This window comes from Dama dama, chromosome 8 (assembly GCF_033118175.1).
Source record: "Dama dama isolate Ldn47 chromosome 8, ASM3311817v1, whole genome shotgun sequence".
Lineage (NCBI taxonomy): Eukaryota > Metazoa > Chordata > Mammalia > Artiodactyla > Cervidae > Dama > Dama dama.
In genome coordinates this window covers 8299136-8323715 of record NC_083688.1, presented here as the reverse complement: position 1 = coordinate 8323715, position 24580 = coordinate 8299136, and the positions used below count along the sequence as shown (strand labels likewise).

General features: G+C 41.1%; 2 protein-coding genes across 3 annotated transcripts in view; one reads left to right on the top strand and one right to left on the bottom strand.

Annotated features, from left to right (window-relative positions):
* RHCE (Rh blood group CcEe antigens) overlaps nt 1–5869 on the top strand; it is a 39171-nt gene extending 33302 nt beyond the window's left edge. The window contains exons 9-10 of the mRNA XM_061147837.1: nt 3417–3490; nt 5843–5869. Coding sequence (XP_061003820.1) covers nt 3417–3490; nt 5843–5869 — 101 coding nt within the window. The remainder of the gene's footprint in view (nt 1–3416; nt 3491–5842) is intronic.
* A 1937-nt stretch (nt 5870–7806) lies between these two features.
* TMEM50A (transmembrane protein 50A) lies at nt 7807–22971 on the bottom strand. Of its 2 annotated transcripts, XM_061148238.1 has the most exons (8): nt 22810–22971; nt 20651–20755; nt 18884–18996; nt 18317–18385; nt 17735–17802; nt 15505–15597; nt 12938–12998; nt 7807–8165 (listed from the first exon to the last, which is right to left on the bottom strand). In XM_061148238.1, exons 2-8 carry the CDS (start codon nt 20741–20743, stop codon nt 8120–8122), a joined length of 543 nt encoding a protein of 180 aa, XP_061004221.1. In that variant the 5' UTR covers nt 20744–20755; nt 22810–22971; the 3' UTR covers nt 7807–8119. The 2 variants fall into 2 exon arrangements, with proteins under 2 accessions (XP_061004221.1, XP_061004223.1); XM_061148240.1 differs by lacking the exon at nt 18317–18385 and having other exon boundaries at nt 22810–22968.
* Nucleotides 22972–24580: the final 1609 nt, after the last annotated feature.

Genomic DNA, 24580 nt, shown 5'->3' with positions numbered 1-24580 from the left:
GAGAAATAAATCAGGGTAGGGAAATGCAGAGTCATGGTGAGGGTGGGGTGCTCTTTAGGAAGGGTGCTAAGGAAGGCCTAACTAAGAAGTTGACCTTTAAGCAAGGACTTGACTGCAAAGAAGGAGGGAGACATACCATGTATTTATTTGGGAGAAGAACTTTCCATGAAAAGAGACAGCAAGGCCAGAGGCACTGAGGCAGGAGCATCCTTTGCCTGTTCGGGGAATAGCAAGGATGTCAGTGTAGCTGATGTGGCTGGAGAGATGGGAGAGGGGAAAGGGTTGGAGACAGAGTGGTAGCAAGGAGCCAGATCATTCTGAAGATGGGAGGCCATTAGAGATCTGTAGGCAGAGGACTGAAGTATGTTTTTACTTCTGCAATGTGACAGAAGAGCAGAGAATCTTGTGAGTGTGAGTGGGAAAGTCGTTCAGTCATGTCCAAATCTTTGCAACCCCATGGACTATAGCCCACCAGGCTCCTCTGTCCATGGAATTCTCTAGGCAAGAACACTGGAGTGGGTTGCCATTCCCTTCTCCAGGGGATCTTCCTGACCTAGGGATTGAACCCGGGTCTCCCACACTGCAGGCAGATTCTTTATCATCTGAGCCACCAGGGAAGCCCCCAAAACACAGGTGGCATGTGGGATCTAGTTCCCTGACTAGGGATCAAACTGGAAGTGCAGAGTCTTAGCCACTGGACCACCAGGGAAGTCCCAAAAGAATCTTAGGGAGACATCAATTTGCCTGTCTTACTTATACACAAGAGGAAAACATGCATTCTGCCCAGAATTCTTCACTGTTACTCTACAGGTAAATACCTTTTATTGGTTAGACTCTCACATATTGTGTCTGTAAGCAAGGAGTGAATGCCAGATCAGAGACAAAATGGCCAAAGCAGACACTAAAGAATGGTGTGACCTTGGGTGAATGGTATGACCATGTCACTTCACTCTTTCTGGGCATTGGCTGGCTTTCTGTAAAGAGGATGGATTATAGTAACTAATCATTTGGCATCCTTTCAGCTCTAAAACATGTACGATAGTACTTTTTTGGGCCGCATGACATGGTTGGATGGCATCACCGACTCAATGGACATGAGTTTGGGCAAACTTCGGGAAATAGTGAAGGACAGGGAAGCCTGGCATACTGCAGTCCGTGCAGTCACAAAGAGTCAGACACAACTTAGTGACTGAACAACAATGGCATGGGGAAGCTTAGTTCCCTGACCAGGGATTGAAGCCACTTCCCGTGCGTTGGAAGTACAGAGTCTTAACCATTGAACTACCAGGAAAGTCCCGAAAGTACTTTCTGGAGTTTTCGAGAAAGAGATTGGCTAGAATTGCTTTAATGTACCAATTGGCCTCAGCTTTCAACAGAGTCTGGGATGACTGATTAAATGCAGATGAGAACAAGGCCTCCTGCCGTAAGTTTACATTCTATTGGTGGTCGCGGTCCAACCCTAAAGAGAGTTGCCAGATTTAACAAGTGAAAACACAAGGCACCCAACTCAGAATTCGGAATTAACTGAGCATCCTGCATTGTATTTGGCAGCCTTACACCTGGGCTCTCATGCCGTTTACCACTGTCGCCAGTGTAGACGAAATGACACTGAGTTGTGCTGTCTTGTAAAGCAGCTGGGAAGGCTTCCCATGCCTCACTGAGATCAAGAAAGAGCATAGAGACACTCCTTTTATCCCTTTAAGAGTTAAGAACAATGAGCTTTCATCTTTACATGTTGCTTTCTACTTGAGGAAACTGGTGATTAAAAAGTACTTGGACGGGATTTCCCTGGTGGTCCAGTGGTTAGGACTCCGCACTTCCCCTTCAGCATCACAGGTTCAGTCCCTGGTCGCGGAATTAGGATCCTGCTTGCCACTTGGCCAAAAACAGAAAAAGAAACACAGCCTTCCATGTGCTGTGCACCACAGAGACCTTCCCTAATATTTTCCCAAATTAAAAAATAATTTACTTGGACAATGTAAGGGGAAAGAGGCCTCCAGGAAGCCAAGACGGCACCAAATTGACCCCCTAAAATCAAGCATTTTTACCCATGAAAAGAACGCTTTCTGTGAAGCCCTCCTATAGGCACTTAGGTAAGAAACAATCTTGGTGACTTCCCTGATGGTCCAATGGTTAAGACTCTGTGCCCCCACTCCAGGGGGGCACAGGTTCCATCCCTGGTCAGGGAAGTAGGATCTCACATGCTGTGTGGTACAACCAAAAGAGAGAGAGAGAGAGAGAAAATAAAAAGAAACAATCTTATCAAGCATGGTTAAGGGTTTTCCCAGTTCAGGCAGATTAAAAATAGCAGATTAGAGGTACATTTACAGAGGTAAGACACACTGGTAGAAGTCAGGAGTGAAAGCAAAGAGCCTAACAGGAGAAAATAAATTAAAACCAGACACAAGAACATGAGAAGCTTGGGCTGCCAGAGAACAGGCCAGTAACTTTCAGCAGCTGTGGCCCTTCTCCACGTCACACAGTGCCTTTGATAAATGGATATTCCTATCAACAGCTCTAATTTTTTTTTAAAGTCTAAATGTGTTCAGTGTTGTCTCCCAAGACAAGAAAATATATTTTAGATGGATTTTCATCAGTGATGAGTAAGCCTCAACTATCTGAAAAATATATGTAGGCAACAGAGGTTCATTTATGAGTAATTCTAGCTAAATGAGGTGTGTCGATTACACTCGCCATGCCAATATCAGTTAAAGGCACATACTGTGAGAGGCAAGTGTGAATGAGCACACGCCTACTCTTGTTAATCTTACTATTTAATACATTGGGATGGATCATCATCAAAAACACACAGATAAGTCTATCAGTGGCATTTCCCTGCTTCACATGAAAGGTAAGCATGATTTTTTAACTGGAAATTCCACTTTGAGCAACTGGGGCAATGCATAGGGCCCTAGCTCTCTGGGCAGAGGTGGGATGGCTGACAAGAACAAGCACAGAAGCACATGTTATTACCTGCTTTCCTAACCAGTGGAATCTGGAGCTGAGGTCACTGGGACTTTATTAGAACTGGGGAGGATGAACCTGCAAGGGTGGCTGTTTGAGTCGCTCTCCATGGTAGCTCTTGTGTTTAAATGAATCAGCCTTTAAGTGGGGCTTTGTCCAACAGGGTCCTTCTTCTCTGTCTTGGGAAGTGTGTTAGATCCATGACTATCATATACCTCTCAGTGTAATCTAATCCTCTGGATATAATTGTTCTTACCAGTTCCTTTTAAAAGATCTCTGTAGAATTAATTAAACAGGTCCGGGAAGGACAGTGCTTCTGTGTGTCTATCTCGCGGTTGTGGAAGATAAAAGGATTTCTGTTGAGTTATCATTGGTGAGATATGATAGTCTGATTAACTTTGAGATAAATGCAATCCTGTAAATGTGTAACATTTATTTATGAACTTAAACAGGCTTGCTCTTAAACCTCAACATATGGAAATCAACTCACAAGAGTCACTATTTTGACGACCAATCTTTCTGGAAGGTAAGATTTTTAACCTATTAATGTCATAGGTTTGGAGTGAATGGACTTAAAAAGATACCTGGGGTATGTAAGTTAATTTGGTGTTTATGGAGAGTAAAGTAAAAATGAAGTAAGGAGCACTGGAGGAAAAGCAAATCCATGATGTGTGTGTGTGTGTGTGTGTGTGTGTGTGTGTGTGTGTGTGTGTGTGTGTGTGTGTGTTGGTCGGGGGTGGGGAGGTAGTAGATGTTCCCATTTCCCTGATGCTTCAAAATCACTGAGGGTCAGGGATGTGAGAACTGACACTGGCCCCGTCTCCTCCCCATCTGGAGTCACCGAAGTGGGCTAATAGTTCAACATGAAGGTGATAGAATCCTGCAGTGCAAAAGCCAGAAGGCCCACAGGGGCCAGCAAGTCCAGTCCCCGCATTTGCTAGACTTCTGAGCGGAGTCCTGACTGTCTAAGTTCTGAGAGGAAGAGCGGGATAAATTACAGCTAGTGGACACAAGAAAACATGCAGTATAGGGACCTGGGGTCAGTGAGTCAAGAGATATAAAACTCAAATAATTCAGCGGCCACTGACAGTCTAGGTGACATTGTAAGGTTTGTTGTCATGGCTGGGCTAGGGAGAAGGTCGGGGCTCATTCCCTGAGACCCCACTGCCTTCCTCCCTTTGACCTGCACTTGCAGTTCACAAAGTACTCTGATGTATGTTAGGTAATCTTCCAACTGATGCTGAGGTTGGCTAGGCAAGCAGGGACCCATATGGCCAAGTTAAAAATGGGAAGCAGGGGCCAACAGAGGGCAGATTAATGCACAGCTGATGCCTTTGTGAATGAAAGTGGGCCTTCTGAGTCCCAGACCAATCCTTTCTCCACCTAGCAGGCCCAGACACTGACCACCAGGGGGACACAGAACCAGCCTTATTACGGACCTTGGTATTCAGGTCTCTAGGGGCAAAATGGAGAGAACCTACCACCTCCTCTCCTTTTCCTTTATCTCTGTGCTCCTCTTCCTCTTGAAACAGCTTTCTGGAGGTATACTTGACAATGAACTGCACACATTATTAAGTATATAATTTGGTATCTTTAAACATATTTATACACCCTTGAAACCATGACCACATCAAGATAAGAACATAGGTATCAGTACTTCCCTGGTGATTCAGTTGTTAAGAATCTACCTTCCAATGCAGCGGATGCTGGTTCAATCATTGGTCAGGGAACTAAGATCCCACATGTCCCGGGGCAATTAAGCCCAAGTGCTGCAACTACTGAGCCCTCCTGCCACAACCACAGTGGAATGTGTTAAGTCTCGCAGCTATCGCTTATTGCAAGCCTACCGTTTCTGAGTCCGTGCTGGATGCTTTTCAACATTATCTGACTTTCAGTTCAGTTCAGCTCAGTTCAGTCGCTCAGTCGTGTCCGACTCTTTGTGAACCCATGAATTGCAGCACACCAGGCCTCCCTGTCCATAACCAACTCCCGGAGTTTACTCAAACTGACTTTATCCTCACAAAAACCCTGCATAAGAATAAGCTTCCCCATCTAAAGATGAGTCACTTGTCCAAAATGACAGAGCTAGTAAATGGTACAGGAGGAAGCTGAATCGATGTCTGTCTGGCTTCAGAGACACATATGTGTTATGGTCAGCTACCAGAGAATGGCTATTTTTCCCCAAATCTTCTGATTTTTTTTTCTTTTTTTTACAGCTGAGAACCATTTTTTCAGCAGGATAATGCTTTACAGCTTGCATTTGAAATGCAAGAATATAAACTTCCCAAGCTGATAAATCCAGGAATGATTTTTTTTTGGTAAACCATCCAAAAGGACATCTTAAACATTATGAAATGCCCTTATTGTATGTCATAGAAGCAGACTACTAGAGGTTACTAGACATTCCATCACTGATTGCGCAGACCATGCTCAACACTTCCTAGGGTGGGACACTCACCAACCCCAAGGATACCCATCTCATCCCTGGATGACAGATGACACTATTGGGTTGGCCAATTAAGTTCATTCAGGTTTTTCCATAAGATCTTATGGAAAGAACTACTTCACATGGTAATGAGTCATTCACTGGAGTTATACAAACAAAAGCCAGGTGACCATGAATGATCCATGTAAAGAGCTGTATGAAATGAGATTTACCTAAAAAAAAAAAAAAAAAAGAAATGAGATTTGGTCTTCCAATTCAGATTTTTTGAAAGAACTTTGGGATAAATGTTCTTTATTTGTGATAAGGCCTTTGAGATAAAGTAACATTTTGGGCAACATGAGTTTCAAAAGGTCAAATCAGAATCAATATGTGTGCAATATTGAGTGTGTAAGGGTTCATCTATAATAAAAAAAGTTTGCTTTCCTTTTACAGTTTCCACGTTTGGCTGTTGGATATTAAGGGAAAGCATCCAAGAGAAACAAGGCCTGTTTGAAAACAAGACAACTTTCCACCATTGCCCATTTGTGTGTGTGTGTGTGTGTGTGTGTGTGTGTGCAACAACCACTTGTTATAGCAAAGTCTCCTTATGTACAATGAGACAGGTCAGATAGATTTGATACTAAAAATAAAAGACTAAAAACTTAATAATCTTATAATGATTTTAAATAATTATGTTTAGTTTCATGAAAGATGATGCTCTCAATACTGTCTTGGGTACAGACACATGGTGGTGGTGGTTTAGTTGCTAAGTCATGTCCGACTCCTGCGATCCCACGGACTGTAGCCTGCCAGGCTCGTCTATCCATGGGATTCTCCAGGCGACAACATGGGAGTGAGTTGCCACTTCTTTCTCCAGAGGATCTTCCCGACCCAGGAATCGAACCCAGTTCTCCTACATTGCAGGCAGATTCTTTACTGATTAAACTATGAGGGAAGACATTAAGGTTTTGGTTCAATTTTATTGACAACTCCTAGATTCTTTCTTGTGCTTAATAAAGTATTAAGCTACACCGCTAACTCACCTATATCAGCAGAGCAGCTGATATAAAACGGGAAAACTGAAGACTCAGATTTAATCCTTGCTGACATTATGCTTTTTATTCCAGTGGTTTTACAAGGAGTTCTTATTCCCTGAGCACATCCTGAATTTAACTGTAGGGAAAACATCTGTGATCCAACATGGAGACAGACTGCCTCAAGATTTAAAAACTAGTCCTATGACCCTGAGGATATTTAAATCACCATGGTCTGGGTTCCCTTATCTGTAAAAAGAGAAGGTAAACTTCAATCCCCAAGATCTCCTCCAATTCTCATACCTGTGGATCTAAAAAACAGTGATTTGATGGTGAAATGACAGCGATACAGTCATTTCCCTGAGTAGCCGATGACCAGGCAACATTCAAAACATACATAGTAGGGACTTCCCTGGCGGTCCAGTGGTTAAGACTCGGTGCTTCCAATGCAGGGGGGGTGCAGGTTTGATCCCCGTTCAGGGAACTAAGATCCCACATGCCACACAGTGTAACCAAAAACTCAAATTTAAAAACAAACAAAATAAAACATACACACTGGGAGAAAAGTGGCTGACATAGAAAGGGTACCACAATCTAAATCATCTGAGAGGTATTTGGTGGTTAACGAATAGCTAATTGTTGCAAGCTTTATTAATATGACAATATTTCAAGCTTTAGTTCTGAAGAACATGTACCCACATTGTTAGCTAGCTCATTAAAGAAAAAAAATTCCCATTATGTCAAAGTGGGGACCCTGGGGGATAAAAGAATTCCAAAAAGGAACAGACTAAGAGTTCCCAGTATCTGAACACTTGTCATTATAACTGACCTCACTTGGTCTATTTTGAGCTTAGTGGTTCAGTAGAGATACAATAAAATGGAATTCAATTTATTATCAAACCAACAAGAGAGTCAGTCACCGGAGTAAAGACCAAGTCCCTCTCCGCTTCCTCTTTCCCTCCACGGTGGCTGTGGGGTGACTGTCAGCATCCCACCAGGCCCAGGGTCACAGCCGAGTCATTACCACTGCCCTTCCCGCCATCAGTGGCTCTGAAGGGACACTTCTGAGGAAACTGGTGGCTAGATTATGGGGCTTCTCTCTTTCAACATATTCACTCACCCCTTGGGAGACCCTTTATAACTACTTACACTGAAATATTTACAGAATTTTTGGCAAAACCATACATTAATAAAGCAAACACAAAGGATAGTGAGAAAGAATTCTGACCACTGAATAGTTTTTAAAAACAAGAACGTGTTTATATTTCATCTAGTATTTGACACAGAACAGGCCACATTTAAATAAACACATTAAATCTTCAGAGCATTTTCATTGCAGCTTTGGACCTTGGATATGACAAATACTCATATAAGATGCTTCCATGACTTCTTTTGTGATTTATTTTTATAAACATGATAAAATGTAATAAAAATTTCTCACGTGAAATACTTTTCTTCAACATTTTACAAGTTAATCAAATGTAATCAAATGTATATCACAATAGATTTTGCTGTGGTTGTTGATTAAAGAGAGAGTTCTCATGATTTTAGTATTATACAAATTTGAGACTATACTCAGAAAGGAGTTTAGAAAATGGCATTACAAAAGACTGGGAGTGAGTAGTAAAAAAAAAAAAAAACCAAACAAACAAAAAGAAACCCCACGCAGGGCTGCTGGGCAGCAACAAATCAGCTTTCACTGCCATAAGTCTTCAGTGCGGCCAAACTTAAAAACGAGTCCTCTGTGAAAAGAACAAGAAATATCACATGACTGGCTGAGTTTGGGGAAAAAAAGACGAGAGATTTAGAATTGTGGGAAACTAGTGACAAAGAATAACTGATGAGCTGTATGGAAAAAACCCAGGGGATGTATCAGAACAGAAACTGATCATTCCAGGGTAGTAAGCTCGGCCAATGTCCGCGACTGTGCTGTTTACCACAAGCTAGGCTGCAACCCGAACTTCTGAGTTTGGAGACCTATGTCCCTCTTAAGAAGTTAACCAGTGTTTAGTGTGTAACCATTATATGTCTGATATTATCTAATTCCCTTAACAAGCCTTTTCTGAGTCAAGATGGCAGTGCGAGAAGCTAGGGTTATAAAGGTAAAGATAGAGTCCCGACCTTCAAGTTGCTTATGCTCTTGATGACACACGTGGTAAGTACAGAGGGTCGGGGGTGGGGAGAGGCATATACACCACATATTAAGGGAGCACAGAACATATGGGGATTTTTTTTTTTTTCTTTTTAATATTTATTTATTTGGTTGTGCCAGGACTTAGCTGTGATGTGGGATCTGGGATCTAGTTCTCAGACCAGGGAGCAAATCGAGGTCGAACTCTGCGTTGCAAGCACAGAGTCTTAGCCACTGGACCACTAGGAGGTCCCATATGGGGATTTATTTTGCCTGAATGTGTCAGGAAAGGACTTACAGAGGTGGTGATATTAGAAGAACGTGGAAGGATAAGCAGGAGTTTGAATGGCAGGGTGGGAGAAGCGGGAGCCGGTGGGATGGTGAAGATGTTTCAGGGGAGGAAACGGCAGATCAAAAGGCAAAGAGGAGAAAAATAAAAAAGGCAAAGAGGAATAAAAGATCACAGGTCAAAAAAAAAAAGACCACAGGTCCTTAGGCAAAGCCCCAGAGACGGACATGTCAGGAAATGCCCTCACAGAGCCTATCCTCTAGGTTTTATTTTGGGAAGTGTCTACAGCTTTTAAGGCTTCAATTTAAGAGGGCAGATGCATAAGAACACACACACACGTTCATTCAGGTTTTCCTGTATGATCTTATGGAAAAACCTGAACAAAGTTTTTGGCTAATTGATATATACCTCGATATAAATACCTGTGGTGTAGTAGAGCAGGGGAGAGTCCAATATGGCTAGAGTACAGTTTAAGAGACAAGGAGGATGAGAAATGGCAGTGGTCAGGATTTGGCAAGCCAATTGACCAGAGTGGCAAATTGCCCACAGGGGCCTTCGGGAGCCTCAGATGAGTCGAGCGGGAGGGCACCAGCCTGTGATCTACTAAACGCAGCTTGGGCCCAGACAACGCAGGAGCTGGGACTATGCAGAGATGCATCTCCGGGTAAAAGAAACAACTTCAGCTCCAGACGATTGTTGCTGAGCCAGGGCCCAGGGTTGGCGGATTTTCAAGAATTCAGATTTTTAGGTAAAATACCCTCATTTTTAAATGTCAGCTCAATAAAACAAAACAATACTGTCCTGAATTTTGCTGGATGGCCCCTAGTGGCAATCTCTTCTGTGAAAGTGTTAGTCACTCAGCGGCATCAAGACTTTTTGTGACCCAGTAGGCTGCAGCCCACCGGGCTCCTCTGACCATGGAATTTCCCAGGCAAGAATACTGGAGTGGGCTGCCATTTTCTAGTGTTTTAGAAGGAACACTGATACAGGAAAACTGGACCCAAGAGAGACATCAGTCAAGAGTGTGAAGTGCTCAGGAAGGGATGAGAATGACCGAACCTAACGAAGGAAATGAACACAAAGAGAAGAGGGTTAAGACAACTGAGAAGCAAACTCATCAGGGCTTGGATGTCGGGGGGGCTAAGGCAAGGGAGAAGTGAAAAGTAAACACTACAATGGCATCTGCTGGTTTTCATTTGTTTTCTCATCTATTTTCTAATTTCCAGTGTACACTCAAAGATATACCCTCAATCAAAATGGTCAATTTTAAAAGGTTTCATAGGAAATTTCCTAGTGGTCCAGTGGGTAGGACTCTGTACTTCCAGTGCAGGGGGCCTGGGTTTGCTCCCTGGTTGGGGAACTAATATCCTGTGAGCTGCTCAGCACAGCCAAAACAAAATAGGTTTCACGGGCCTTTATAAAGGTAAGCACTTGAGTGTTTTTTAATGAAAAAAAAAAAAAATGCAACCAGGAAGTCGTCTATACCCTCTCATGGAATTTTCCCTTATAAAGGATTTCATAAACCTCCAAAAAGCGATTGATCTGTGCTCTTCCAGGTAATTTCAAAACTACTGCTACAAAAAAAGAAAAACCAGAGACTCTACTCCACAAATAGCTTAAAAGAGGCATGGCTTAACTTTACACCCTAATCACCAGATGCAAACTGCACCCTCAAGAGTTTCTTAGACAAAAGCCAGTCCCTCTTGCATTGTCAGATGGTTACCTTTGGTACTGATTTCTGTTTTTGATGTCTGAAACAACAGTTTCTAAGTTTGTTGCTGAGAACTGTTCTGTTATAAATTCAAAGATGGTAGGCAATCTGCTACAACTATCCTGACAACGGTGTCTATTAGTTGGATTTAACTGCTATTTGCCTACAGTATTTTCACAAAACCAAGTCAGTTTTTGGATTTAATGAGTACAATAGCAATACATGAGAAATTAACCAAACTTGTTGCATGGAAAAATAACATATTATAACTAACTTGAGACAAGTCAGCAATGGGTTTTTAAGGTTCTGTGAAAATGTGGTAACTACTGTATGAACACACGTGTTTCTTCCCTCATTGAAAAAAGATAAAATTTTCCCACAAATCTCTCAATCCTCTGGCTCCTCCTCCCTGCTCTGACAGAGGAACTTCTCTGCCGGAAACAGCATCTGAAGGTGGAACTTACTTTATCCTCCACCTCTGCTAGAGTAAACAATGATTAGAACCCAGAAGGCTGCTGTTTAGCCTTCCCTGGCTGGTTCCTGGTAAATCCCCTCCCCACCACTCCATCCTGAAGCTTTTCTGACCCTTGCCTCTGATCCTGTTACGCTACCTTCCATTGGCTGAAGTTGTGGGACACTGAATTCCCACAAGCACCTCTAACCCTGTGGAGATTCTGGAGTACTGAGCTCAGATGCCTGGTCCTTCTTTAAAGATGTTCAAGCCTCAGCATTATAGCTTGAAAGGAAAAGAAATTCTAAACATCAACACTGTCCCTCTAATAAACACATGCTATAATACACCACCCTACAAAATAACAAATCTACCCATATTTACCAAATTTACAAAACTTGGGGAGTGAGGTTGGTTCACTTCCTATTTTTTCAAGTACAGTGTTACATTCTTTAAAAAAAAAATAAAGGAGGGGGGTGGGCAGGAAGGAAACAGAACTAATATTAAGCAACTGGTTGAAGACTCAACAAAGGAGAAAATGCTAATTAAACTCATTCCAAATTCCATCCTCCTGGAGCCTGAACTTCAGAGTCAGATAGCCTGAATTTTAGCCACACGATCTGGAACATGATCTCTGTGCCTATTTCTCACATATAAAATGATGGTAACACTGGAGTCACCTTTAGAGTTTTAGGAATCAACTGGGAGCACACATGTAACACACTAAGAATGGTGCCTTGCACATAAAAAGTGCTCAAGAAACTTCGGGCATTATTTTCTGCACATAAATCAATGGCTTAACATTAGAAAAAACAAAAAAACTCTTGGATTTTCCCCACTAGTTTCAAGATGCAAGGTATGACCCAAATATCTTGCCACATGTATATTCACATTTTTCTTATTTCTAAACTGATTTTATAAAATTGCAAAAATGCTTTGTGGTGGAATGGAAAAAGTATGAATACCAACTGCTGGCTATTATTAAAGGGCAACTATTAGCATTCCATGAGTGGTTCAAGTAGACAGGAGTTATCTATTTCCTTTCAAGAGGTGGGTGGGAAGGGACAAGGAAGGGAAGGGAAAGTCCTAGAATAGACTGTCCTAGAATATACAGCAGTTTTGTTTTGTTTTTTTAAAAAAACCTTTTCTGGATTGAGGACATCTTTGAAAATTTGATGAAAGCCATAGGCTCTCTTCCCAGAAATAAACAGAAAAACCAATGTCTTGCATGCAGACATGTCTGGTGGTTCCCAATCTTTAGAAGCCTACCCATGCAATGGGAATTAAGAACTCCTGATACATAAGATAAAGAGAAGTTTCTGTTGTTTTTTTGGGAGGTGGGGTAAAGAGGGAGGCTAGGGAAAGGGGCTAGGGCATGCCCTATATGTCCAGGAAAGAGTGAACATTAGAAAAGATTAGTGATAAAAGTATTAAGGTTTTTAGGGTCTAAGTAATCTTTTGTCATTGCATCAGAAGGATAAAAAAAAAAGGTCAAGGCTTTACACCTCAAATATCACACATAAATTCTAGTGACACCAAGGACAGAAAGAACCATAAAAAGCATCCAGAAACAAAATTTTAAGAAGAAATGGTTTTAAGCAGGCTTCCACTAAAAGCAACTGTTAGAGACATAAATTTTAAATGAACAGTGCCAGTGCCAGATAACTAAATCTACATGAATCACAATTCTTCATTAAAGGAGAGGTGGTGGCATTTAAAAAAAATCAATGTATGTTTCCAAGGTTGGCAATAAACCAACCCACGTATTAAAAATATTTGTCTCAGTCTCATTCTTATTTTATGACAATAACATGGGGGAGAGGCATTGGACAGGAGGAAATTAAGCAACTAAATACAGTCAATGACATAAAATAAAGTATCACTTTAAAAAAAGAAAAAAAAGATAGGAGGAAGAATGCAAAACAAACTTACCCAAAAAAGATGAAGGCATTTTGGAAAAATACAGCAATCCCAGGGTATACTACGGCTTTTTCTATAAAAGTAATTGTAACAGTTAGAGGTGCATGATCTCAAAACATTCAGTTTCTGATAAACTGGTGAATGTCAGTTTTCCTGCCTAACATAATTGATTTTTCTGGCAACTATGATTGGTGTGGGTATTAAATGACACAGTACTTATCAGAGTGTAATTCTGGTTTAGTAAACGGTAGCTTCCTTCATTTATTTAATAAATACCGAGCACATACTGCGTACCAGCACTGTTGAATGTGCTGAGGATAACGCAGTAAACAAAACAGGCGAAATGTTCGCCTTCGTGGAGCTAAACACTGTTGAGAATAAGAAGAAAAAGTAAAGCAGGAAAGGTATGGGAAGTGTACTGAATGATGATATATTATACAGATGGCCAGAAGGACCTCATGGGAAGGTGATGCAAGGAAAAGTATAAGGACACAAAGAAAGTGAGGGCAGAAACCATGCAGAAGCAGCAGAACGACAAGTGCAAAAGCCCTGGGGTGGTAGCATGCTAGTACAGTGGAGGAACAGTCACAAGGGCCAAAGAGAGGAAAGCAGGAGACAGATCAAAGAAGGACGAGCGGCAGGTGGGGGTGCGGTGCAGATCTTTCACAGCCTCACAGTCGTGGTGAGGACTCTGATTTCCAATCCGGGTGAGAGGGAAAAAAATCACTGGAAGGTTTTGGGCAGAAAAGTGACTTGAGCTGACACACTTCAACAGGATCTTCTGGCTCCGGTGCTGACAGTAGACTAAAGGGGGGTGAGGCTGGGGAGGGGACACAAACAAAGCTATTTTAGGAAATCAGGCCAGAGACGATCATGGATGGAACCAGGGTGGGAGCAACAGAGGAGATAAAAAGTGGTCATATTCAGGATATATTTTAATAGCAGAATCAACAGAATCTGGGGATGGATTAGGCTGTGGGATGTAAGAGAAAGAGGTGTCATCTTTGACAGGCCTTAACCACCCATGTTTTGGGCCTAAACACCTGGACGGAGAAAGCAGCCACTAAGATAGGAAAGACTGCCAAAGGACCATCTTGTCTCGATTTTGTCCTGGACTGAAGCTGAAATTCTCGAAGTGTTTACTATTGGAGCTGTCAATGATCACTCACTGACAAACCGAGGCGTGATGAATAACAACTTTTCCTCCTAACAGTTTTAAGTTAATCTGACTACCATAATAGCTGGTTTGTATAGGCCCTCTGTACTAGAAGGCCACATTAAATAACCATTACCACTAGAATGACTCATAAAGATTCTATATAAAGGCACTTCATAAAATTACAGATTTGCTGCTAATAATTCTCAAAGCATAACTTGGCTTCAGAAGCCTTTAGGAAAATAACTTCAAAGTCTATGAGATGAACACATTCCTACAAAAAGGGGCTCTGTTTTAATAGTTGTTATCTAGGAAAGAAGAATTATCAGTAATTTTACTTTCCTCTTTGAGCTCTTTTATATTCTCAGTTTTCTACAATGAATAAGCAATTCACATGACAAAAAAGTAACATTTTTGTTTTTAAACTATGATGGTGATAAATTTTGTAGCAGCAAGAGAATTTCGTATGATAGGCAAAAGGCTAGGTTCAAAATTATATTTATACTATGATTACAACTATTTAAGAAACAAAAGAAACCAAAGAAAATATACCAAAATATTTAAGAGCAGTAAGATTATTAGTTTTTCTTCTCTTTCTTTTCTATATTTTTAGCAACATGGTTTTATAAAAAATTACATAAATAAAAGAAGAACTATAAATATTTAAAACTGCCTATCATTCCTATCTGCAAGATTTAAACAATTTGAATTAAAAAATCAGGAAACCAATTATTTTAATCCAAGAATTACATCTTATCTATCAAAGTGAAGTGTTAAAATATGAGCTAGATTAGATTTCTGCTGGTCCAGTTTGGCAAATCATTAATATCTTATTTTTTACTATGATAAGCATAGTCAATTTTACCTAGAACACTGAATGAATTTCATATTTTTCTGGGGTCCCTCAAGGAAAAGATTCAACCAGGGACCTGAGAGTAGGTCTTTTCCTAGCTTGCCTCAAACTGGCCTTATATAGCAGATATGCATTAAGTGTTCATTTGCTTTTTTATCTAAAAGAAGATGATGATATATTATCAAGGAGGCTGAGCTCAATAAATTTCAATTCTAGGATGTTAAATCTTTGCCTGCATGTTATTCAGCAAGTCAAGACTTGCCAAATAGCTGGACAAGATATGTGTTCTGCTTCTGAGGTTTTTGGAAGCTAAAGAGAAACAAGGTATGGAGCTGTGTCCCATCCCTTCCAGGCTCTAGATGAGAAGAAAAAATACAGGAGAAAGGAATACTAAAAACATAGCAAACAGAACAAATACAAATACAGATTAGGGAGGGGGGTTCCTGGGCACAAATGCATTGCTAGTAGTTGGCTGAACTATACAAAGAAAACTTTATTCTAAAAAAAACAACTTTAATGCAAAATTTCAAAATTCCATTGAAGTAAAAGGTAAACTGTGTTTTCTCTTACCTTTAGCAACATATCCTCCAAAAAGAATCCACATCGACGCAATCAGAGAGCCAAAGGCCAACATGAAACCAATGAACAGCCAAATGCGAGCACCTTAAGAGAAATAATATTTTACGAGAATTGTTTCTTATATGGCAGCACTCAGTTCAATTAGCCTTTCAAAAAAAGACAAAAACCCAGAGAGAAAAACATGTGCAGTTGCCATCAGAGTCTAAAGCAAGAATAGTGGGAACTGTGCTAAGGATTGTCAGTGTGGACGCTGGCCATTTCCCTGTCGACTTTTATCTTTACATTCTAACTGCCTAGACAGCATTAAAATTACATTAACAGGGAAAGACAATCAACTTACAAATCACATTTATATAATATTTATGAAGATTTACTAACAGAGTCACGGCATCCGGTCCCATCACTTCATGGCAAATAGATGGGGAACAAATGGAAACAGTGACAGACCTTATGTCCTGAGCTCCAAAATCTCTGCAGATGGTGACTGCAGCCCATGAAATTAAAAGATGCTTGCTCCCTGGAAGAAAAGCTATGACCAACCTAGACAGCATATTAAAAAGCAGAGACGTTGCTTTACCCACAAAGGTCCGTCTAGTCAAAGCTATGGTTTTTCCAGTAGTCATGTATGGATGTGAGAGTTGGACTATAAAGAAAGCTGAGAGCCGAAGAATTGATGCTTTTGAACTGTGGTGTTGGAGAAGACTTATGAGAGTTCCTTGGACTGCAAGGAGCTCAAACCAGTCAATCCTAAAGGAAATCAGTCCTAAATATTCATTGGAAGGACTGATACTGAAGCTGAAACTCCAATACTTCGGCCACCTGATCTGAAGAACTGAGTCACTAGAAAAGATCCCGATTCTGGGAAAGATTGAAGGCGGGAGAAGGGGATGACAGAGGATGAGATGCTTGGATGGCATCACCGACTCGATGGACATGAGTTTGAGTAAGCTCTGGGAGTTGGGGATGGACAGGGAAGCCTGGGGTGCTGAAGTCCATGCGGTCGCAAAGAGTCAGACATGACTGAGCAACTGAACTGACTGAAACAGTCATTAGCTCGCCTAAAGTGAATTCTGAGATGAGTTTATTTAATTAGCACAAATGCATTTTAATAAAAACCCTGCCTTGCTCAATAAAGCACAGCAAATAATATTATATGTAAATTTCTGATTTCATATCCAAGATATAAAACAATAGTTCTGAAATAATAAGCTCTTACTTATAGATATGATATGATACACAAATACAACCAGCTCTGGACCCCCAGAGCTGTGCTAACATTTATCTCTTCATTTAGATTTTACAAGGTCACAGTATATCAGTATATCTGTATTGCTTCTATTTAAGTTCATCTATTGATAACAGAGAGTGAACCAGTGGGAGTCTGAAAACACAGACCAGAATCGACCACTGCAGTTCTTTTTATTTCATTAGGGTGGGGGGGGGGGTGGGGGAAGTCACCTAAAACTTGCCTATATTCAGGTTTATTTTTGTATGGATATAAGTTTACCATTTAAAATGCTCAATAAGTATCTGTCTCCTCAAATCTCTGACTAAATTGGACCCTACAGGAAGTTGTGCTACACACATCCTGTGCCCTGCCTACCTTGGGCACATGGCCATGGGTCCAGGGGACGTGAGTTCCTTAGTGGAGAAAGGCAGGCCTGGGTGAATCTAAGCACTACAACTCTATTACCTATTCAGTTTTGCAAGATTAAAAGAGTTCTGGAGACTGGCTGCACAATAAAAATGAATGTACCTACTACTGAACTTTACACTTAAAAAAGTTAAGATAGTAAATTTTATGTTGTGTATTTCAAAACATGCCACAAACTATGAATCTAAGCTGTAGCAAAATGCTAATTCAATCAAGTAAGGTTGGCAAAAAAGGGAAGAAAGTAATTTATATAGTAAAGCTTCAAGTACTAGAAAGTCTACTTTTCACTTTGTATAATGTATTCTTTATTATATACTGTTTTCTACTATACACTGTACATTTATATCTATATAGTACTGTTATTGGACAGGGTTATATATTCAAAACTTTGTATTCTGAACTATTTGGCAACCACTGACCAAATGCAACTTTTACCTTGGAACCAACAACCTCTCCTTAGATACATCTCCATCCTATCCCCGATCTGAAGAAGTCAGACAAGTGGCCCTTACATGTATAATTCTTATTTTAAGAATGTACAGTAAGATGTTGTTTGCATCTATTTACCTGTTTGACCCAGGCAACCTTCACTGTAACTATCACCTCGGACTTGTCCATTTGATACTGCATTAATCCTGTGTGAACAAAATAAAACCAAGAGATCAGGGTCTCTGACTCTAAGAGGAAATCATCCATGACATCAAACTGCCAGGTGCAACAAGCTGTTGTTACTGTTCAGTCTCTAAGTCAGGTCCAACTCTTTGCCACCCCAGTGCACTGCAGCATGCCAGGCTTCCCTGTCCTTCACTGTCTCCTGGAGTTTGCTCACATTCATGTCCATTGAGTTGGTAACGCTATCTAACCATACGAGTTCTGCAAATTTAAGTCTTCAGGAGTCTTGAGTAATGGGTTCATACAACAATAGGCAAGGCCCCTCAATCAGTATCCTGTGAAGCACTGGATATAGTCCCCAGACCAGCAGAATCAGCATCACCTGGACATGCTTTAAAATGAGAATTCCCTGGTTCTACCCCAAGTTTATTGAAGCAGAAATTCTGGGTGTAGGGCCCAGCAATCTGAATGTGAACAAATCCTTTAGATGATTCTGATTCTTGTTAAGATTTGAGAGTGAAATTCTTAGAGTTATACCTTGCTAAGATTGGAGTGATCTTTAGCTTGGTCCTATCTAGTTTTCTTCTTGTACACATCAGACATACTCTGCACGAAGAGATGCAAGCGGTAAAATCTTACTCTGTCCATCCTTGACACACGTTCCAAACAGAAAACGTCTTTCACTGAGCTTCACAGAATACCACTCTAAATTGAGACAGCCTTGCTTTCTTTAGAAGTTTGCCCTGGGGACTTCCCTGCTGGTTCAGTGGCTAAGCCCCACAATCTCAGTGTGTGTGTGTGTGTGTGTGTGTTTGTGTGTGGGGGCTGGGTTCAATCCCTGGTCAGGGAACTAGATCCCACATGCTGCAACTAGAGTTCCCTTGCTGCAACTAAAGACCCAAATAAATAAATATTAAAAGAAGAAGAACAGAAAAGAGGATCACTGTTTTTCTTCCTAAGTCCTTCTCTATGATTTGACTTTTAAATCACAACCCATATGTTAATTTGGTAACATTTAAAAACCTTAACTCTACTCAACTGTACGTAAAACATATTTCTCTTGGGACAATCTGTGCAAGTCGCCTCACTCGCGATGACACTTACATTAAGAAGGCTATGGTCGCTATCACACCGCACGCGTGGTAGGAGTGGTTGAATTCGTCCATGCGGGGGTAAATGACAGCTGCATCTATGATGATCCACCAGCCTGTAAAAAACTACAACAAACCACAGGAGGAGAAATGACAGTCATTTCTTGTCTTACTGGCTAAAAAGCAAAGAATCTAAGTGAAGAGATCCCTTCTAATAAAGTCCACAATTTTCTTAAATCTTCCAGCAGTTTCTTGCATACAATTAGCACTTTGCTTAGTATCTGATGAAAGATTCGATCCCCTAAAATCCCACAGCTATTATTTATTAACACAAACTTCTTTTCTAAGATGATTACAATCATTCTTTTATACTGTCATTTAAAAAGTCTGTGATCTAATTTTTGTGCACTAGAAGTAAATTATATTTCATGGCAGGAGAAAGGAAAAAAGTCATTTAGACTTGAACTGACAAGAGGAGTGGCCTGTTGCTGATGATAAAAGCCTCCAGAAAGATATTATTGAAAATGAAAAAAACAGTACTCAAAATAATATGGGGAATAATTATTGTTGATAGAACTTTAGCTAGTCTCTTGGTGCTGTGAAATAAACAATGTGCCGTGCAGTACTGCTTTCTCTTTTGATGAACTACAGCGCAGTCTACAGATGGTTTCAGGGGTGATGCTACATTCAATTAAAACACAAAATTATAATTTAATTGAATTTGGCTCTGGACATTATCAAGGACAAACATAAAATGAAAAAAGACATTAAAACTGCATAAATATTTTTTATCACTTGAGCAGACACTTACAAAAGATGATATTAACCAAATTCTGACATGTAGTTTAGCAGATTTGGAAAGTAACCCCCTTCTCTATCCCCACTTCCAACCTTGACCTAGTTAGCTCTATTTATTTGTAAATAACTGTTTTAGGTTAATCAAATTATTTTTATCAGGTTACAGACAGATTTATACTCTATTAATGACATTTTTACTGGGTAGCACAAGTATTCTTTTGCCTTTTTTTTTTTTTTTTAAACACTTTGAACCCAACATACTCAAGATATTTTCCTCAGAGACTAAAATTCAAAGCTTTGTTTTTTAATATAAGAGCAGAATTTCTATAGTAGTTTTATATTTCGACATTACTCTGGAAAAATTTAGGACAAGTATTTTTCATAGATTATAACTGTCAAGAGGCTAGGCAAAGAGACATATTTAAACTTAGATTTTTGCTTGTTTACTTAAAATTCATTCTTTAGAGTATATGTCAACATTAGAGCACAAAAAAATATCACATGCCTTGAGGATTTGTAATATAAATAAGAATTTTATTCTATAAATTACTTCTAAACAATATATTTTAATGAGCTCTTTATTTATCTAATGACACTGAAAAGTTAAGTTATGGAGAAATGCAGTCATATCTTTTGAATGGTTTTGACCTCATTGTTTCTTGAACACTTCTTGGTAACTTCATGTACTCACTAAGAGGAGGCATAATCCATGTTGTAAATAAATATATAAAATATACTGTCTCACTATACTATGTTTTATGCAGTAAAAGAAAAATAATATCAAATTTTAAGCCATAATGTCAACTCTTTAAATGGAATACATAAATCCTCTCATAAACAAAAATATCAACATTTATTTTTAAAAATTCAGTGGTCAAAGATAAAATAAATAGTACATACTTAAAGAAATCACACAGAATTCAAAATACATAAAAACAAACACATCAAATTAAGGAAGGCCCAAATGATCAAGGACACTTACTAGAACACCGGCAGCAATGGAAGCAATAGTATTGCGCTTTTCCCCCCAATCAATGCACTCTGAGCACCTCAAGCCTTCCAGAAATCCAGACATTTTTTCAGGTCACTTAAACAAACAAACAAAACCAACTTAATACAGTACTTCTAGTGAATTTCTTCAAATCTGACTTATGTTTCTAGAAAATATCAGTTTAGGAATAATTTAATAAAAATGAAGTTATAAATACTTTATTTGCTACATATACTTCAGAACATTTGAGATTCAGCTTTTGATGAATTTCCACAAAACTCTGGAAAACAAAGTGTGGACTCATTTAGTTGTTTTTTGTTTTTTTTTTTAATTTAAAAGGTGATTTTAAGCAAAAGTGGGTGTCCAAATACTGAAAAAAATTTATAATGATTATTAACTTTAATTCCAAACGAAGTTATTATGTTCTTTAGATATTTAGAGTCCAGGAGCACTAGCACAGTGAAGGGACAAATGATAAAATTTTGGCTGAGTTAAAGTATGGACTCAGATGAAAAATATTTCTCTTAACAATTTACACATTTTATCTATAACATGTTTCTTCACATCAAGTCCTTTCACTTCATTATTTTTTTCCCAAGCCTGTCTTGTGGCTTCATTTCTGTGTAAAAGTGAAAGTGAAAATCGCTCAGTCGTCTCCGACTCTTCGAAACCCCATGGACTATACAGTCCATGGAATTCTCCAGGCCAGAATACTCAAGTAGGTAGTCTTTCCCTTCGCCAGGGCATCTTCCCAACCCAGGGATCAAACCCAAGTCTCCCGCATTGCAGGCAGAATCTTTACCAGCTGAACCATAAGGGAAGCCCTCTATGTAAAGAACAGCCATTTCATTTTAATAATCTCTATCTCTGATTCTAACATGTTTTCCAGCCAAAAGAAAGCACAAAATTGAAGTCAGTATTAATTCAGACCATTAAAACAGGAAAAGGGGAACAAAGAAAGAACAGGAAGGAGGGCTTTCACGATGCAGGGTAAAGAATCAGCCTGCAATGCGGGAGACCACAGGCGACGCGGCTTGGAGCCCTGGGTCAGGAAGATCCCCTGGAGGAGGAGGGCACGGCAACCCACTCCGGGATTCTTGCCTGGAGAATCCCATGGACAGAGGAGCCTGGTGGGACACTGCCCAAAAGGTCGCAGAGTCAGACACGACTGAGCGACTAAGCACGCGCGCGCGCGCGCGCACACACACACAGAAGGAAGGATGAAACGAAAGAAAGAAAAAGGAATCCACTGCTAAATTACCACGGATAAATTACCATAGACAATTACACAAAACATTCCTTTGAGCTGGGCTATACAGACCCAGTGTGAGACACATCCATATTATCTCTGTCTCAGAAGATGAAAAAGCCTGCCTTAAGTGTAAATTGTTAATAAGCAAACATCCAAATTCCTACAGTGAATCTTAACCCTATGAAGCTACTCTGTAGTTGACAACCAGGGTTGTTACAAAAGTAACGAATCCAGTTGGAAACTCCCTTTTAAAAATTAAATTAAAAGCTGTGCTAATAGGCCTTGAGGACAAGTCTAATTTTGAAAAATAACTTAAAAAAAAATTCTTCCCTGGGCGGAATAGCAATCCAGTATCTTTTGCTTTCGATCTACCCCGATGACGCCAACCTGAATCCTCCGTTTTTCTTTGGTTTACGACCCGCACACTCAACCCCAAACCCCGCCCCTCCAGACTCCGGGGATGTGAGGTGTAGAGGGTGGCCAGCGACTGGGAAGACGTGGGAACTAGATCTAGCTCTTCTAGCTCGGCCATGTCCCTCGCCGAGGGGACCAGCCGGCTTAAACTCCTTCCCGGGTGTCTGCTTCCCCAGATCTAAAGTAGCGGGGGCGGGGTGGGAGGAGCATGGTGATTTTCGATTTTCAGGGATCCTGCGACGTCCAGGGGAGGGCACTGTCCGGAGCGCGGAGGTGGTCGCCCTCTCCCGCCCCCGGCCGAACAAAGGTCAGCAGTAAGTGGGCAGGAAAGAAGGGTCCAGCAAGGCGCTGGCTTGAGCCTGCAGCTTCCCCAAGAGGATGGACGCAAAGACCCAGGCAGCATCAGCCGGGCAGACGGTTCCAGCCTCAATCGGCCGGCAGCGGACGGCCCCTCCCCTTCCCCCTACTCCCGCCTGGTACTTACAGTTTTAAGTCCAGCCTGGCCGGTGCAGTACGTCCGGATCCCGGTGTCGCGCCGGGGCCGAGCCTCCTACCTACCGCCCCAAGTTCCAGCCAAGAAAACAAAACACCCACAGGCCGCTGGATACCCGGATGGAGCAGCCCCGCCCCCAGGGCTCGGTCGCGCATGCGGAGACCGGACAGAGAGATCGGGGCGTGGGGAGAAGAGGAGGACCGGCTGGAGGAGGGCCGGAGAGAGCCACGCCCACCGCGCGGCGAGTCTGCTCACGCCCGCCCGGGGCCGGCTAGCTGTTCACGTAAGTTCAGTTCAGTTCAGTCGCTCAGTCGTCTCCGACTCTTTGCGGCCGCATGGACTGCAGCACGCCAGGCCTCCCTGTCCATCACCAACTCCCGGAGCTTACTCAAACTCATGTCCATCGAGTCGGTGATGCCATCCAACCATCTCATCCTCTGTCGTCCTCTTCTCCTCCTGCCCTCAATCTTTCCCAGCATCAGGGTCTTTTCCAGTGAGTCATTTCTTCGCATCAGGTGGCCAAAGCATTGGAGCTTCAGCATCAGTCCTTCCAATGAATATTCAGGACTGACTTCCTTTACGATTGACTGGATTGATCTCCTTGCAGTCCAAGGGACTCTCAAGAGTCTTCTCCAACACCACAGTTGGAAATCATCAATTCTTGGAATGATTCCAGCCTTCTTTATGGTTCAACTCTCACATCCAAAATGGCTACTGGAAAAACCACAGCTTCGGCTATACAGACATTTGCCGGCAAAGTAATGTCTCTGCTTTTTAACATGCTGTCTAGGTTTGTCTTCCAAGGAGCAAGCATTTTTTAATTTCATGGCTGCGGTCACCTTCTGCAGTGATTTTTGAGCCCAAGGAAATAAAGTCTTTCACTGTTTCCATTGTTTCCACATCTACTTGCCATGAAGTGATGGGACCGGATCCCATGATCTTCGTTTTTGGTAGCCGTTCCCTTCTCCAGGAGATCTCCCCAATCCAGGGATTGAGTCCAGGTCTCCCACAGTGCAAGTGGATTCTTTACCAGCTGAGCCACCAAGGAAGCCCAAGAATACTGAAGTGGGTAGCCTATCCCTTCTCCAGTGGATCTTCCCTACCAAGGAATTGAACCAGGGTCTCCTGCATTGCAGGTGGATTCTTTACCTGCTGAGCTAGTTTGTTAACATGATACTGAATCCAGGAAATGCTCAAAATTGGCTTTAAGAAATATATTGAAAAGACCCTGCTTTGCAGAAAGTTTTCACTTTCCTCTCAAGTTCAAAGGATTTGTTAACAAAATAAGCCCCTCTTTCTATACAAATAGATAATACTAATTAGAGAATTACCTAGCTTACTTTCAGTATACTAACATTAAAAGAGAAGAGAACTAATAGAGGATACATCACCAAATAAGGTTTTGACCAACATACAGACTTAAACAGTGCTGGGAAGTCCCATGACACAGCACATCTGGAGTCCCAGTTGGGAAAAGGTACTAGGCAGCACTCCTTGGGGTGAGACTTGAAAAACTGCATTTTGGAGTTCTCACTTATAATCCCAGGACAGAAACTGATATTATCATCAATTTGTAAGCAAATTGCAGCAGTGGTTTCTTGTTAATGCTGTTTGTTTTGTCATGTAAAACTTGGAATGTTGTTAAGCCTGGGGCTTGGTTTACCAGACTCGCTCTAAGGGCTCAACAATCTCAAGATTCATTCCGTTTTTTCTATGGTGCTACGAGGCTTGCCCCCACCTCAGGCAGTCCAGGAAGGTTAAC

What these genes read in the sequence shown, in the direction of transcription:
- TMEM50A (XM_061148238.1), bottom strand. Translation starts at nt 20,743, where the DNA reads ATGTCTGGATTTCTGGAAGGCTTGAGGTGCTCAGAGTGCATTGATTGG. An exon ending in CCATTGCTGCCGGTGTTCTA is followed by an intron (nt 18,997 to 20,650) that starts GTAAGTGTCCTT and finishes GGTTTGTTGTAG; the next exon opens with TTTTTTACAGGCTGGTGGAT. An exon ending in AATGCCTTCATCTTTTTTGG is followed by an intron (nt 8,166 to 12,937) that starts GTAAGTTTGTTT and finishes TTCTTTTCACAG; the next exon opens with AGGACTCGTTTTTAAGTTTG.